General features: G+C 33.5%; 1 protein-coding gene across 5 annotated transcripts; it reads right to left on the bottom strand.

Annotated features, from left to right (window-relative positions):
• Nucleotides 1–235: 235 nt before the first annotated feature.
• LOC122519847 lies at nt 236–17,633 on the bottom strand. Of its 5 annotated transcripts, none has more exons than XM_043639600.1 (6): nt 16,492–17,633; nt 6,268–6,420; nt 5,138–5,278; nt 4,866–4,980; nt 4,568–4,794; nt 236–1,954 (listed from the first exon to the last, which is right to left on the bottom strand). In XM_043639600.1, exons 1-6 carry the CDS (start codon nt 16,703–16,705, stop codon nt 1,791–1,793), a joined length of 1,014 nt encoding a protein of 337 aa, XP_043495535.1. In that variant the 5' UTR covers nt 16,706–17,633; the 3' UTR covers nt 236–1,790. The 5 variants fall into 5 exon arrangements, with proteins under 5 accessions (XP_043495535.1, XP_043495543.1, XP_043495568.1 ...); XM_043639608.1 differs by having other exon boundaries at nt 4,607–4,794; XM_043639633.1 differs by lacking the exon at nt 16,492–17,633 and adding an exon at nt 12,803–12,892.
• Between the last annotated feature and the right edge of the window lie 291 nt (nt 17,634–17,924).

The following is a 17,924-nucleotide window of genomic DNA, read 5'->3' as shown; positions in this document are numbered from 1 at the left end:
TTTACGTTCTACTCTTACTGTATCGTACGATTTGAATTAGGGCATTCGGTATCAGAATGAAACGAATATTCGAGATTATTAGATAATACATAGTCGCGATTTAAATTGATTTTACTCGAAAGTATATGATCGAATCATCTTATTCGTACTTATAGTTCGGTCATAACACTACAAGAATAGTTTTGTTAGTTCTTCTATAGTTAAGTCCTCCCTCTTTATGTTATTTTAATTTTTCTTTTTTTTTTTTTCCTTTTTCTTTATTTCTTATAACATCATTCGAATATTCGCACATTTCAATACGATTAAATCGTGTGGACAGAAGATTAACAGTATCGGGATCATACGTTGTGTGCTAATTGCAGTGCTTTTACGACGCGATGATGCTTTGAATTATTTCGATATTTATTCTTCCAAAATCTTGAATCAAACACTTTCGTCTGGTCCCTTTCATATTGGCTTCGCGACACCAGTCGAGTTGTGACATTGGAATTATTTTTGTTCGATGTAAAATATTATATATTTTATTCGATATCTTTCTTGGTTTTTATTCTTTTTGTTTCTTTTTATTACTTCTTTTTTTTTTTTTTTAATTATTATTATTCACACTCTTTCTTCGTCTATTCTCGAGAACGATATTTAAATCGTTCCTTCTATCTTTTTTGTTCGACAAGACGAACAAAATTATCTCCGACCATAATCACGCCTAGTTGTCATAATTTTATCCTTTTTTTTTTCATCTTTTTTTTTTTCATTCGTTAATAATACGCATACACACACTGGATGGAGATTTCACGAGTAAAATTTGTCTTTTTCTTTTAGGATATAGACGCGAAAATTAAGGTGTACGAATATCGAATGAAGTACGATAGAACACAGAGATCGTCCGACGAATCGTTCAACAGTCTTTTCTTTCTTATTTTTTGTCTTTTGTTTTGTTTTGTTTTGTTTTCCTTTTTTTTTCTTTTTTTTCTTTTAAAACAAAGTTCAAATAAAATCCATTTCTTTTTCTCTCGACAAAACGATACACGGATTTTATTTTACCCTCCTCTTTATTTAGTTGTTGTTGTTGTTGTTGTTGTTATTTTTCTTCTTCTTTTTTTTTCTACTACGATATTTCAATTCTTTCATATACGTACAAATAACAATCCCCCTTTTCTTGTACGTAAATTTAACTTGACATTTATATAATGATTTTTTTTTTTTATTAAAAAGTATAAAATGCAAAAGATAAAGGAGACACACGTTCGAATTCTTCGGATAATCTCTATATAATCTTCCATCGAGCGGATAAGTGCGAAAACGTATCGTCATTTTTCGTTGGTTGACATTTTTTTTTGAAAATACGCGTTTTGAACGAGGATACAAATTTTGATAATTAAATTCTCACATTATTTTTTTTTTTTGCTTGATTTTTATTGATTTTTCCCATATTCGAAGAAGAAATGATTGCCATGATTGTAAGTTTAGCGACGTGGCATTACCCCATATCCCCTCCCTCCCCCTTCAATTCCCCCACCCCCGAGACAAATCGTTTCAACGATCAAATTCAGATTATTTTATTCGCGACAGAATAGAAGTGGTAAGAAAATCGATTTTACTTATATAATCGCGATGAGAGAAACAGAGAGAGAGAGAGAGCGAGAGAGAGAGAGAGAGAGAAAAAGAGAGCGAGGGAGAAAAAAATAGAAGAATTATTTGTCGCTTATGAAAATCTATGTAAAAATCCGATCGATGAAACGATAGAAACTGGAGGGGGGCGGGGGAGGGGTCTTTAGGACGATCGATCCAATCTACGCTTTGGGTTCGAGAATCTCAACGGTGACGTTTTCCAAGACCGGATCCGTCACGTTGTTTTGAGGATTACTCGGTGGTGATTTGTTGTTTGATTTGGTTGACACTGCCGATGCGTTGCCACTGCTACCACGGCTGCCACGTCGCGATCCTGTACGTGACCCTGGCGAACAGAGATTTTTTTCTTGCTAAAGTATCACGTGCTTTGTTGCGACAGCACGAAATGCCAGAGAATAGCTTTTAAGCACGAATACCTGCGCGGGAGAGATTTATTAGTCAGTGCGCTCACGTTACTTACTTGCTCTTTTGTTTTTAATAATATTTTTTTTGTTTTTGTTTTTTTGTTTTCTAATATATATATAACACATGCATGTATCTTAACATCACGGATTGTTTCGAAGAGAAACGATTTTTGATTGGAAGACAAACAAATAGTTGAATTATTGAAACATCGTTTAGCAAATTTTGTACTTTTGTTATACGTAGCAACATTTTTACATCATATCGCATCTTCGATACATCCCGTGAGATTTAATATTCGTCAAAAGTATTCGAACGAAGAGAGTCTTCCACGGTTCCCCTTTTACTAAACTTAACGACGACCTTCTTCTATTTATTATTTCTCGTAAATATGAAATATCACAATCTCATGGGAGAGAACGTAAGGGAAAGCTCGTTCGAATAAATTTTACTATCTGCATTTTAGTGGACGTGGTGTAATCGAGAAAGAGAACACTTGATTTACGTTTAACGCGTTAACACTCTAAACTAATGTCGATAATAAAATTATTGAAACGAATCACATCACGTTGCTATGATAAGTCCCGATAATTCTATGATATTCGAATATAAAATATACAATAACTATTTACTACAATAGAACAATTGAATAATAATAATAATAATAATAATGAAAAATAATATGTCAATTAAAATTGACGAAAAGTTTACTAATAGCGTCTACTGTTAACTGCTATTAAACAATAATTTGTTTTTAATTAACCCGAACCGAACTCTCATGCATTGTTTAACTATTGCAATATCGTCGATTCAAAATGTCTAACATCTTATACTAATTACTATTCTATTTCTAAAAAGCAGAGAGAAAAAGAAGAGGCTGCTTGAATTAAGCTTCTTCTTATTTCCTCTAAAAATGATTTGTACAAAATTTAGCTTTAAAGATGATGATCGTATAAAAGATGATAGGAAAAGAAAAGAAAAATTGATATAATTTTTGGATGATTTAAAGAATAGATGCAAACATATTCGTTGGTTTTACTGTAGCAAGCAACTCTAATCGACAAATTGAAATCGCTAGATCAAACGAAATAGCTTTTTTTCTAGAACAACACTAAAGATATATACATACGTTCATGTATACATATGTATAATACATGTCTACGATTTGAATCAATGCATATCCAATATTATCTCAACAATATTTTACGTTAATTTCACGTATCGTAATCTTACATCCGGTGTTATAATCCAAGATGGAATCCGATACGAAAGTAGACGGGATCCTCTCAAATAGTTTTTCTTGATAAAATCTTGGCAAAGTTTTCGATTAAATATATATATATGTATGTAATTCTTTTTTTTCTTTTTTTTTTCTAAAGATAAACATATTTTACGAAAGATTCGCGAATGAGAGAGAAATATTTGTTCTTGGATGAGAAAGAAGAGAAAAAAGAAAAATAATAATAGCTGTTTTATAGCATAGAGAAGTAAGTCACATTTCTGCTGGTTGACAACAAATAATCAAGATACATCTTCAAATTATTTCAGAAAAAAACTCGATGAGACAGATCTTTACTTAGCAAACAGCTTTTCATTTCTTTTGCAGGCGATTTTGTACATGCGATTGTAAACGCGAGAAGAAGACACTCTTTGAAAGATTCGTGGCAAGAAGAACTCTTCTACATCGAGACAGGCAAAACAGGTAATATAGATAGATAATCAGATATTTTCCCTACGTATGTTATGTACTATATATGTTCATATATATATATATATGTATATATTATTGTGTGTAAAAGTATGTGTGTGTAGTTTCAGATTTTTATCTATAGATACGAGGTGACCAATCAAAATCGATACGTTCGACGTTTCCGACGGAAAAAGAAATTTCGATATGATATTTTATTCGTTCATTTTGTTTTTTATCTTCATTTTATATCGTTGCGTTTGTTTTAAAACAAACAAAAAAAAGCTCTTTCAGGAACATTAATCAAAAAGAGTACCAACCAACGCGTATGTGTTATAACTAATTAAGAAAATGACATTTCTCTCCCATAGTTTACAAAGTAATCTTAAAAACGTATCCGTTAATCGCGAATCTTTAGCAAATATTTTCTCGGCAAAGGGATTACATTTTGTTATTTTGAAAAAGATATACAAAAGAGGAATTGGGACAAAGAGAACGTAGATAGACTAGATAAGAGGAAAAAAATGTATTGATCCCTTCTCTTCTTTCTCTTCCCTGTTCCCCGTTTTACTCCAGTAAAATATATCGCCAAATGTAAGGCTAGGATTTGAAAATAATAGGCTATTATATTTTAGTAAAATAAATTCAGGAGAGTTTTTACGTCGAAAAATGAAAATCTATTCCTATCGTGGTCGTTTCGAAAGGTCACACAACGTATACGCGTATATATATATATATATTATATATGTATGTATAATTAGGAAGATAGAAGAGTCGTCTGTTCTATTAGAAAACGGGGCTTGAATAACAAGTTGCTTGCTTAGTAAGTGAATGAATAAAAACCCGTACGGCTCACTCTGTGTTGAGAGTGCTGAGTGTGTTTCGCACCTTGCGAGGCATTTGGCGAGTGTGCACGCAAAGAAACCATCGATGGTTGCCTCGATGGTACGCGTACACTTGCCCTAGAACCACGACGTTCCTGGGTATGCAGAAGTTTGTTATCCCTTAGCAAGGAGACGTTCATCAATCGTGCGTTGGGAGTGTTGAAAATCGTTCGATTTTCTCGCCAACGTGCTCTGAAACGATCCAAGTAGGACAATATCATCGAGTAAAGTTTCGCTAAAGTTTCGTCACACTTTAAACTTACTTGCTGAAAAGTCTAAGAACGACGCATATAATGACGAACATCAGTGCCATGCCAACGAGAACTCCGATCATCGCTGGGTCCACGTATTGCAAACTGGGTTGTTCTTTGTTCTCGGCTAAAAACGTGAAAAAATTCACTTGACGTACTTTATTAAAGACATTCCACGAATAGCATTCGGCATCGGGTAAATAATTAAATCAACACGTGTCAGAATTCTCTTCGAAAGTATTATTTTTCTTATTTCGAAGATCCTTCATCGTTTTCACCCTTACCAATGCAAACTATGACACCGTCGGGCTGCGTCACAGGAATCTTCTCGAAGATGCAAATGCATCGATTGTCCCTGCATTCTGTTTGGCTCACTCGGGCCTCGCATTGTTCGTGAAAGAAGCAACTCTCGTTAACGTTCACAGCTGAAAATAATTTCGTCAGATTTTCTTTTTCCTTTTTTTCTACGATCAACGAAGAATGGTTTCCATTATACATGAAAAAGGTCATCTCTATTCTTACGGTAAACGAGCGTCGAGAAAAAAAATTACCATAATAATTTATTCTTCTATTAACTTTTTTCTCTCTCCTCATTAATAAAGTTTTAATTAGAAAACATTTGATTCGACACAAACTTACAGGTTGTCCGCTAAAGTGGTTATTTTGTTAATATTTCAATATCTGAATATGTATATTACATATACATAAATGAATATATAATTAACCGTATTTGTATACAAACATAGTTAATATAAAATTATTCAATAATTTTAGTATTATTTGTGTCCATTATTGAAATGAATCCTACATATTTTTCAAACATATATACGATTATATTATACATTTATTACTTGAGAAAAAATATTTGGGGTACGTTTCGATAAAGTCAATAGAAATGTTTCTATCGTTTGAAATACAAATTTCCTTCTTCATTCGGAAGTGAAATCGACAAGCGAATGAAGCGACGTGCATTATCGAGGTCACTGACGTTTCTATATGCTATGTACTCTCCCTTCTCCTTTATAAGGTACTCGTGTACGACGAACAAACAAAAGGGTACCATTGTCTCTAGATCCTCATGATACAACAGTCAATTATCATCCAATATTTCAGGTGCCCTACTGGCACTCATTGTCAGATTGGGCTAAGCAATCGTTAATGTGTTGTGCTTACTGATACGGAAATATATTTCTTTCGCTATTTTCGAGATATTGGATGCGCACACGTGTTGTAATTCAAAAATATACAATAAATAGATCGAACAATCGAAATTCAATCGAAACAAAATGTTCAATCTCCTTGTCAATTATTCGCAAATTCGTATTAAACGTAATCAAATGAAAACAATTATCAAAAAAAAAAAAAAAAATAAGAATTTGTCTCTACTGACACGTTTAAATATATACTAACTTACGGTTTCCACATTTGTCAATATGATTAGTGACTTTAAATTCTTCTCTACAAGTGCATATGTTCTTCTTCGGTTCACAGTAAGATCCGTTGAAGCCGCAATCGCGATCTGACACGCAACTGTCGCTAAATTTCTTGTTTCCTCGATCGAAGTTATCTAAATGGAAATAGAATATAAATGTTAGTATAATATATATTTTTCGTAGGGTTTCAATTGAAATACAATTAAATAGATAGGATTCTAGTTAAGAAGGATTACAGAGTCAGCTGATATAACGATAATGAAAGCAGTAACGTTGAGATTAACGGAACTAAGAAAGCAATCCCTTTGCAAGGCAAAATGATCCCTGCTTGATTGTCGCATTGTCGCTGCATAATAGGCATTCGCTCGATTCCAAATGGAAATGGTCTTTCTTTCTTGTCATTCCGACAGACATTTGCTTGCTTTCTCATTTCACGATCAGTAAACTATTAAACAGAGTCCTAGAGAATTTGATAATGATGAATAACAATGTTGCATTAGCTATAGAAAATTGTCGAATTGTTTCCATGTAAATTAATGCGACCGATTCTCTCTAATTTTGATTTTATTAAAAGAGAGAGAATTTTTAAATGGAAATATTTCTATTTTATTTCTATCTTAGAATAACTATTTTAATCCATATGGGGATATTGCATTTTTCATAGATTGGTGGTGCTCGATAATCGGTCGTCTTTCAACGCTGGCTCATTTAAAAATAACTTATTATAAATATCCTCGTGTTGCAACTATGTTCAGCGATGATGGGTGTTTCGTCGAACGTTCAAATTATCCGTCTATCGTTCAGATGAATAGATAAATAAACGAAAGGTCCGCTAAGCACTAAGATTTCCTCGAAGAAGGGCCAACCTTAGTCAACGAAACTATCGACCTACGACTTTATTTACAATCTGCTCGGCTTTCAGTTTCACGATGTCCTACTTCTGGAATCTTTTTTTACCGAAGAGAAGACTTAAGCTCAAACCTCACTTGACTCTCATTTTTAACCACCAACCTGGAATCTTCTCTTACTCTTTGGAAATAAAGAAAAACGCTTGGCCCCAAAACAATGAACTCAGATCGATCCAAAAAAATAATTTTCCCTTTCGATATTTTTCTTCGGTTACTTCACATTGCTGTGTTTTAAGCTTAAAATCGATTTTAGTAGATTTTCAAGGATAACAATGTCAATTTCAGTACGTTTACAGATGTCACGCGATTTAACAATTATTTGACTTTTTATTTTTTCATCTCGAAATAAGAGCAAAAAAGTCACAATCTTTAAAGGAGGCAATATTTAATAGAACGAGATTGAAGAGAAAATGTTTTACGAAACAATTAGTTGGATAAATATTCTTAGAAAATTGTCAATAAACTATCGTTGCGTGTAGATCGGTAAATTGTTACAAGAGAGTATCCATTAATTGTAACGATTTTAACTTGAATTGTATAAAAGTTGTACTCGAATGGTAGTCGAACATGAATCTCGTCTTCTCATACATGACTCAGGTAAGGCCGACTTTCGTGTATACACGGAACTAAGGTCTCGGGGAAAATCGATAGCCGCAGTTCGCGCATTATTGTGAAATTAATTAGTAATCTGTGAAAAAAATAATCTCCATAAGGATGCTTACGTCATTAATTTCAACTTATAATCGATTAGCATCGGTTTTATAAAAAGGTATCAAACATTAACAGATTGTTCACTTTGCATTTGATAAATATTTTTTACGATATAGTAATTCATGCGTCGATGTAACGTGATACGAATTATTATTATAATTAAAAAAACACAATTGCATGTGTTAATTAAGAAATAGATCCATAAAAACTAGCGTTAAAGTATTTAATTGTTGATTTTGAAAAATATTAGGTACCTATAAATATATATATATATAAATTATTTAAATAAATAAAAAAAATTAAAATTATATAAAAAATTTATTTATTATAAATTATAAAATAAATATTATATATACTCTAGTTCAGGAGAAAAATTCGAAATAATTGATACAATGTTTCGCGGGAAAGAATCGTTTAAAGGAACGATTAGTAAGAATTGTGTTTTAAATTGTTCCGTTGATTAGCGGAGTCTTTTGTTAGTAAAGAAAGAAATTAAGAAGAGAAAGAAGAAAAGAGAGAACATTATAGATAGTTATCACGAAGGTAGAGATCCCGTAAGTAGAAGTAAAAAATGGCGACGTGCACGGGTCAATCTACTAGGCGTTAAAATGGGTCATTTCGTGGGGTGGGTGGGTGGTTGGTGGGGGGGGTTTCATGGCATGTTGCCAATGCTCTCTCTAGCACGAGTCGTTTCTGTTCCTGCCGCAGTGTATGAAAAGCTCACCTTCGAAACTACCTTGAATGAACACGAATGAGTCTGACTGTCTGACTGACTGTCTGTCTGTCTGTCTGTCTGCAAGTTTCATGCGTAAATTCACTCACGTGGGATTCCTCGTTCGATCAATTTTTATTTTACGATAAATTATCTCTTCCTTTTTATCGGTCATAAATTTTATACAAAAATTCATCGTATCGATATTCTCATTTGTTTTTAATCCTTTTGCTAAAATTAGATATTTTTATTCGATAATATTAGAAGATTACTATTAGATTTGATTAGATTTATTTTGCGCGTGAAACATTTATTATTACGAAAAAAGAAACGATTACGAATAATATAAAATTCAAGTCAAAATCAATCAAGAGAAAGGGAGAGGGAGAGAGAGAGAGAGAGACAGAGGGTGTACAGCATGAGAAGGAAATATTAAACGGTCGTACATAAATATTCGTAGATCACGTGATAACGAGGCAGATATCTATTCGAAGTTTGATATCTTTATAGTTGACTAACACGCGAAAAAACAAGCCCGATGTTAATCCTGCTAATATTCATTGAACGCTTGACATTTTTTTTCTTTTTTGACAATATCTTTAATATTAGCGCGTTTCATTATTCTTCTTCCCGTTTAACAACGTCGTTCAATATTATACATTATTCGCTAGCGAATTGTTATTTTTCATTGAAAAATAATCTTTTTTCTTTTTAAGGAGTATCATAGATATCGAAAAACGTTATAGTTAGAAAATTTTATTTCCTCGTAAGGTAAAGATATTTATTTGGAAAATGAGTGAATCGTGAAATTAAAGAGACCTTTGCGGCCTTATAACGTTTCTGCTAGAGACGTTTGGTGTGCAAGTTATGACTCCTCGGAGAGCAAAGGTATTCAAATGAAAAGGAGCATCGAATGCCCATTTTCTAAGAGTTGGCACGTTCCGATAGAGTGCTATGCATTGGATGCCTTTGTGGGAATGCCATTTAACGGCTCAATGAATTTACAATCCCAGTTTGAACGCAATTAAACTTTCGAGAAGTTCGCTGACGAGTACAACTTTATTTATTCTTTTCATCTCTCTCCCCCCCTCCCCCTTCGATAAAATATTATTTCTAAACTAATAAAAAAGAAAAAAAAAAAATAACGCGAACGCGTTGAAGCTTTCATTTGTGTCATGGTAGTTCCTTCGAATGAAATAAAAGTTATTTAGGATAATTAATCGATCGATTTTTCTTAACAATTTATCCGAATGAACGCGAAACTGGTGCACCCAGTCACCTCGCTGATGCATACGAGAAGGACGCATAATAACGGTAATGATAAAAAGTACGCTTGGTTGCTAGAAAATAGCATGCAACTATTACGAGCTATCGCAAGAAATCGTCGTTTTCACGGCACGCAACCGTTCCCCGATTACAACACTACCACCCTTTTTTTTTTTCACCTTCATCTCTCTCCCTCTCTCTCTCTCTCTCTCTCTTTTTCAACCTTTTTATCCGTTTGGTTTCTTTTTTATCATATCGTTAAATCTTTTTCTCAAAATGGCCAGAAACAGAACTGTCCTCGTTGACACAGATATTTTTTAATGGAAAATATAAAAGGTATATAAATATAACTATCTCTTTGTTTAAATGTATATATACATATATAATATCTACAAATGTATATAATACTTGACTCGAAGTACCAGATTAGTTATATACGATAAATAATGAAACATGGAAAAGTCATTTCTCGGATTTGTAAGCGGAGACAAAAAATGGAAAATGGCTATTGTCGACGTTTTAATAGCCCTACTCTCGAATGTAAACAACGGAAAGTAGTTTTTTCTATCCGTATTAAAAGTGTTTAGATTACAAACTGTAATACGAGAATCATTTGCTTCGTTTGAGTTTCTACGGATTAACGGTATTGCACACGAATGGATTCTAATTAAAGGTGAACGACGACGATGACAATGATACGAGTCCAATATACAGATATATATGTATGTGTGTGTGTGTGTGTACATATGTGTGTTTGCGGAATTCAACTTCGATGCGTTCGTTTAACGATCCTACAATTAAATTTTGATGAAATCGATAGGATACAATTGAATTGAAATTTCTATTACCTAAATGAAATTTCAATTGGATACTTAGGGTATCTTGAAATTCGTTAGTTTCTTTTTTCTTCTTTTTTTTCTTTTTTTCTTGACGATGAACAAGGGACATATTTGTACCGACTGTATATATACGTACCACTCCGACTAAAGTACTTTATATTTTTTTTGTTCCTTTCTTTTTTTTGAATGAAGTTCTCGGTGCTCTGTACGAGGCCTATATGCATTGAGCATCACCAACGGACGATGACAGTGCAAATATTTTCCTTCTCGAGAGAGCTCTTTTTTTCGCAAAGTACTATCGCACGTCACGTTATAAAATACTGCCAACGATGTAGATACGTATGACTGCAAACGACCTGGGTTGTACGCGCATGTGTGTGTGTGTGTGTGTGTGTGGGGGTGTATTCTTTTTTTTTCTTTTCTTTTTCAAGATGAACCGTGACGATATTTTTCGAACGATTCGAATAAAGAACTAAATAACATAAATAAAATTAATCCGCGAATGCAATCGTCGTATTGTTTTCATTTGTGTAATACGAGGATAAAATATTTGAATCGTTAGAATAGGGAAAAAAAGCTTTAATACCGAATATTTCTACTTTAAAACCATTGCCCTATTGAGAATTTTCAAGCAACAGATAGTCGTGCACTTTTCGATGAGATAAAATCCTTCTCTCGTTTAGTTTTTGTTCGTTTAAATATCAATATTCTACTTTAACTAGATTTTTATTTCTCTTCTCGATTATATCAAAATGATGGAAAAAAGAATATGACAAAAATGGATATTGAAATATTGATCTGGACAGTTTTTTTTTTCTCTTTTTTTTCTATCTGAAATATGTATAAACCAATCAACGTAATTAAATTATAAATTTTATTTTCGAAACGATACTATGTCATTTTCGTTTGACGAGGAATAATAATTTGAAATGTATACAGTTAATGAATTTCCTATATGTTGTATCATCGATTACTTCGGAAACGTTAAATTAAATTACGTCCAAGAGTATATGCTTTAATTAATATTCACGCTTAACCATGTCACTAAATTGTATAATTATTTGTTTCGTTAAGTGAAATATTAATATAATAGCGATTGTTGTAGACATTACTTGGAAATGAATACTAATATGAAAATTTATGTTTCGCTCGAAGAGGAAAATTTGGAAAGGAAAAGTATGAGGGAACGTTCCTTCGAGTTTGAACCACTTCAGTGTTTTAGAAAAAGTTAGGCACACGTGAATCCGCAGTGCAGGACTGCAGTAAAATTATGTTGAATGCACATCGACCGTTCATTCAACCCCTACTTTCTAATAACGAGAACAAAAGGAAACAAAATAATGCATACTTATTTATTCGGCGTAAAGTGAAAATATTCGTTTGTTTGTTTGTTTGCCCAAACGAAAAACTATGCAACAACAACAACAACGGATGGATAAAATTTCTTACGAAAAGTAAATTTCGTTAACGAAAAATAAAAAAGAAAAGTAAAATGAAAAGTACGTTAAATAAATAAATAAAAGTATAACACAATATTCTTTCGTATGACTATTTTTCTAAATTAGTCATACGAAAGAACTGATTAATGAAACGATACAAATATATTCTTATCAACGATTTTTTAAAAAGTAGAACAAAGTTCTTAGTCTGTTAATGTTATTGGATACTATATTAAGATAAAAGGTTAAGCAAAATAAGACATAAGAGGAGAATTACGATAACCTTCTTTTACGATTCTAATCGTTTTTGTTATTATTAAACACATTTGTTTAATTTTCTTTTGTTCCCTAGCATATAATATATTATTGGAAATTTATAATATGAACTTGAGTGCAATCGACGATTAATACTGTCAGCTTGAAAAACATCGTTTTTCTTTTTATAGCAAAATTATTCACGCGCTTGTCTCTACAAGAATACGTATATAGAAATATTTTGTTTAAATATCGATCGATACATATATATATAAGACTATTTATGGTGTAGGTCGAATACAGTTAAAAACAAAATTGTGTTTCTGTAACGAGAAGATTTAAACTTTTATTTTCAAACTTAGGTGACTAATATTTATATTTCTTACCTGTATCGAGAAGAGACGACATTTAGTGTTCGTTATAAACCGTATCGTTCCTACTGCTCAAGTAAACGCTCAAGACTGATCTCGCAACTCTCATCTATTCCCCCTCTCTTTTACAACAGCTGACTTGTATGTCAGTTGTATGTACCGACGATTTTGACTAACGCGGTAAATTAATTAAAGAATATTTCTTTATATTATTTATATTAATATATATATATATATATATATATATGTAACGAAATATTACTATTTATATTTCGTCACCTTTACTAATAATTTAAATTGGCTGCTGTTTTACAGTTAAGACGCGCAGGCGTATTAGACTTAGAAAGATTCGGGAACGTTAATAACGAGACAGAAAATATAGAAACGGTTAGTAGTTTGCTAAGCAGACGGTTAGAGTTCAAATTGCGAAGTTATTAATAAAACAATAAAATAAGAGTTATGTAAATGTTGTTTCTCTTATTTGCAGAAACTCAAGGCAGTTATATTTCCAAGACATCATCCTTATAAGAACTGTATAGAATATACCTTATAAAACAACATTTTATATAAACAACATATATATATTATTATTTTAACTTTTTTTTTTAGCAAGACTCATCGTCGATTAAAAAAAGGATATTATTACTGACAAATATATTTTCAAATGTTATTTTTCTAAATAATCAACGAAATATGTTTTTTAAGCGTTATTATTAATTATAAAAACAACAAATACAGAAACGTATATGGAATAAAAAAAATTAATCCTCGAATAATTATTTGACATAAACGTTGTAACTTGTAATACTTATTTCTACGTACAATGGAAAAGCCTGCCAGCTAGCTACTCGACAAAGAAGATGAATGCGCAAATGTATGATATTTATTTTGCCTTAGGGCGTGTTCTAATTATTATCATGTATCGTTTGATAAAAGGACTAGACAAAGTTACGTGTAATTTTTTGTTCCTTTTAAACGTATATGCTTCGCTAATTAAAAAAAATGTATCCCAAGGAGTTTGTTGTTCCATATTTTCTTTCGACGTATACATGTCAATTAAATGAAATTAATAGTCTCGTGAAAAAAGTAGGGAGAGGGAAAGAAGAGAAAAAAAAAAAAAAGAAGGGAAAACATAGTTCGATGCGAAATCGATCGATTGTACGGTAAAAAAAAAAATAAAAGGGAGATCTTTAGCGGTTAAAAAAAAATAAAGAAAAAAATATGTATGTACAAATAATCGATAAAACTATCTGATCACTAGCGACAAACGGGTTATTTCATATTTACGTTGTAGAAGAAATTTACAGGCACGAACAATAGCACACGGAGTTCATATAATACAATATTTCTTTTATCGATCATTCGACGACTGTAGAGACACGAAACGAAGTTGGCGACGAGGTCCTAGCCAAGGCAATTCTAACACGCACGAACATTACGAAAATTACACGGATCTAATTGGATTCAAAGTAAATTCGTGGCCACGTATCGCGATATTTCGAGTGAGTCATCGAAATATACCCATTCGTTATTAAAAGCGTTAAAATAATGGTACAAACAAACAACAAAAATTACGTTGACTCATTTTTTAACGATAAACAATAGTTTAAATAAATAAATGTTTATTTTCTATCGTTTTTACAATTACGTCAAATAATTCAATTAACATATTCGAAAGCTTCGTTTACGTTCTATCGTCTTTTTCGATTAATAAACGGTTGTTTTGCTTTGATGGTAAGATGTTCGGTTTATCCACTTCAAAGGAATCTCAATAAGAGGATTAAAACGTTTCGACAATAATTGCGATTCATTAGAAAAGTTTCAAGTTTGAATGTTAAATTATACCCGAGATTCGCGAAAGATGATGTTATTTACGTTAACGAAGTTTCGATGAATATCTATGCTAGGTATACCGCTAGGTATTTTTTGTTTTATGGAAAATACCTCTAGTAACATATCTAGCGAATCGATCATTTTACGAAGTTGCATTCCAATATTATTTTCATATAAAACTTCGCGGTAAATAAATCCACTTGAAAAAAAAAAAAACAAAAAGTCTAGAATTTCATTTTAAAAATAACCTTGAGGAAGAGAAAACCTCTCAAAAGTAGGGTAATATTTTCCTGCGTATCTTTTTTCTCTCGACGAAAATCAAAGAAATATTTCGAGTAATAATAAAGTTATGATGCAAACTCTGTTAAACGTATTTTTATTTTTAAATCGAAGAAAATTACACTTTGACACGTACGCCCCGAAAGAGATTTCCGAGTAATATCAAGTATGTAATAAAGTTACAACGAGTGCTCTTTTGAAAAAAAAAAAAAAGGAAAAAAAACTTATAATGCAGATTGCAATTCCTTAGAGAAATTCGTGACACACATTCTAGCCACTATCGACTACTAATTCATTTATGCACTTTACAAAAGTTATACCATTATATAGGGTTTTCCTACCTGGTAGCTACCCTTGTTTCGACTTATGTACACCTACTCGAGGTATGCTCTACAAGGGTTTATGTTTATCATGTATTTGGCATAAAGCCATTGTCGATATGAAACTAGTACAATGCTAGGAGACAAAATATCGTATTTCAAGAATTACACGTACAAACGAAATAGATATCTATCATCATTGTTTAAAGTATTCAATAGATATATCTTTATTCTCTTATATAAATTGACGTTCAGTTAAATCGTCACTAACGAAGACAAACTTTTCACGAGCAATACAATATCAAAGTAAATTTAAACGAATGACTCTTTCCGTTATTTAAAGTAATCCCTGTTGAAGTACACTCGAACTACATTTAATTGTATAATGGACGTAAAGATTTTTAACTTGCAAAGAGAGAGAGAAACGAACGAATAAATTTCTTACCTAAGGATTTCATTCGTTTAAATATAAATATATATGTGTTTGTGAATCTAATAAAATTAATATTTTTCTATTCTTCGAAAAGAAGAAGAAAAAAGAAAACAGTATGCCAAAGGATAGTAAGCTACTTTCTTTTTCCATTATTGTTTATATGCACGAAAATATAAAACTGCTACAGGTAAGAATAAAAGCACGACCCCGTTTTCGTGGGGACATACATACGTCGCTTTCGCACGTAAATCAATCAAAAAAAAAAAAGAAAAAAAAACCCTGCCGAGTCTAACCGTTGCTACGTGCTGTTACCCATACTTACAAATGTTACACGATTTCATTTATTTCATTCTACGAACCAATAAAATCGTATCTCTATCAGCACGATAAAACAAAGCGATCGTAAATCAAAAAATTGGATATAATATCGCGATCCATCATATATATTTATATATCTTCGAAAGATTCTGATGGGTTTCGTGTCATCGGGTAAAAGTTACTTCGTGTTGACCCTAGTGAATCTTTAAAATCGTACGGTACATAAAAGAACGAATAAAAAGGAAAAGAAGAAAAGAATAGTTGCGATGTTAAATACAAAATATAATAAATTTTCATTTCTTCCCAATTTTTCTATGAAAAACGTTAATTAAAATTATGACGAAACATTGCGAAATATACATAGCTGAAATAAACTTAAGAAAATAAATTGAATCCAAGGAACAATTTTCTCATGAACTTCAACGTATCGGGGATCAGGTAAAGATTAAATATGAGATAAAAGAGAAGAAAATAAAAGGTAGTCAGAGGGAGGAGAGGATGGTGAAAAAGTATGAACTCACTTTCGATGGTGATCGATTCAGGTGGATCTGGCTGGCCGAAGGCAGGCCGGTCGAGAGCGATTAAGAAGCAGAAGACGATGGCGCAGATCAGGTGCATACTTAAATTCCACATCTTGACGTAGGACGGAGAAAAAAAGATCGGCGTCGTCGCCAAGCGAGCCGGCGACGACGTTTTACCAATGCTCGAACGTATTGTCATCTCTTTATCTTTCATTTGTCACCCCCTTTTTTTTCTTTCTACCCTTCAACAGTGACACTTTACGCAGAACTCTTTACTCTCTCTCTCTCTCTCTCTCATGTACACACGCTCGCGCGTATACACATTCACGCGCCCACACACACACCCACACACACACGCTCGCTCGCACCCTCGTTCTCTCGTTCTCTCTCTCTCTCTCTCTCTCTCTCAGCGTACTTTTCTTACTTGTTTCGAAAGGCTTTGGTACTCACGCCCTCGCACCCTCGCTCGCACTCGCACCCTCTACACGTTTCTCGTAACACGCACTCGCGGCCGCACCTGCACGCGATGCAGGTTAAGACCGCCGTATCTACTTCCGGTATCACATCTCCGACCGATCAGAACGCGTGCGATCGATCATGCGCATTCTTCCCTAGCTAACGCCGCGAGAGAGAACGCCGACTGACAAGAGTACGACTCCGAACGAAAATCCTACCACCGTACTTGCCGTTATGTTTTCTTCCCTTCCATCCACCCACCCGCCCAACCACCACCCTTATCCCCGACCCCCACCAATCAATCCTCTTTCTTCTTCCTTTTGTTCCTTCGAGTCTTTGCCTTTCTTCTATTCCTCCTTGAATCCCCCACGCTAAATGGGGGGAAATAAAAAACGAGTGAGAAAGAGAGAGAGAGAGAAATTTGGGGGAAAATGCGATAAAGTAGCAGCTATCTTTTCCTGTTCTTCTTCCTTTTACTCTTCCTCCTTTCCTCCTTTATCCAGTCGAAGATTCAACCGACTACCCGCCAAGAAGTCTCACGTGTATGCGCCACTGCTGTTGTATGCTCGAGTAACGCGACTAGACGACACGATTCGTGTCGATGTGTGTGACCATGTAAAGCGCATGCAACTACCCGACCACCATCGTCGCCACCACCACCACCACCACTACTACAAACTACTACTACTAATACCTAAAGAGGTGGAAGTCGCGATGATGCCGGGGCGCCGGCGTCCTGCGCAATACAACCACCCTGACTCGAATCCCTTTTCGTACTTCGCTGCGACGAACACGCTTATAGATATGGCGGTGCTGCTGTTTTTTCTGCCCACCACCCCCCCATCCACCCCTCCCAAACCTACCTACCATCGCCGACCTTCGTTTCCACTCCTTCGACCCTTCTTAAACCCACCGCCTGGCCTCTAACTTTTCCATAAACCCTTTTGACTTATTTCATCGTTCACAAGATGCTATCC

Source organism: Polistes fuscatus, unplaced genomic scaffold (assembly GCF_010416935.1).
Source record: "Polistes fuscatus isolate 324 unplaced genomic scaffold, CU_Pfus_HIC Scaffold1, whole genome shotgun sequence".
Taxonomy (NCBI): domain Eukaryota; kingdom Metazoa; phylum Arthropoda; class Insecta; order Hymenoptera; family Vespidae; genus Polistes; species Polistes fuscatus.
This window is presented reverse-complemented; position numbering and strand designations above follow the sequence as displayed.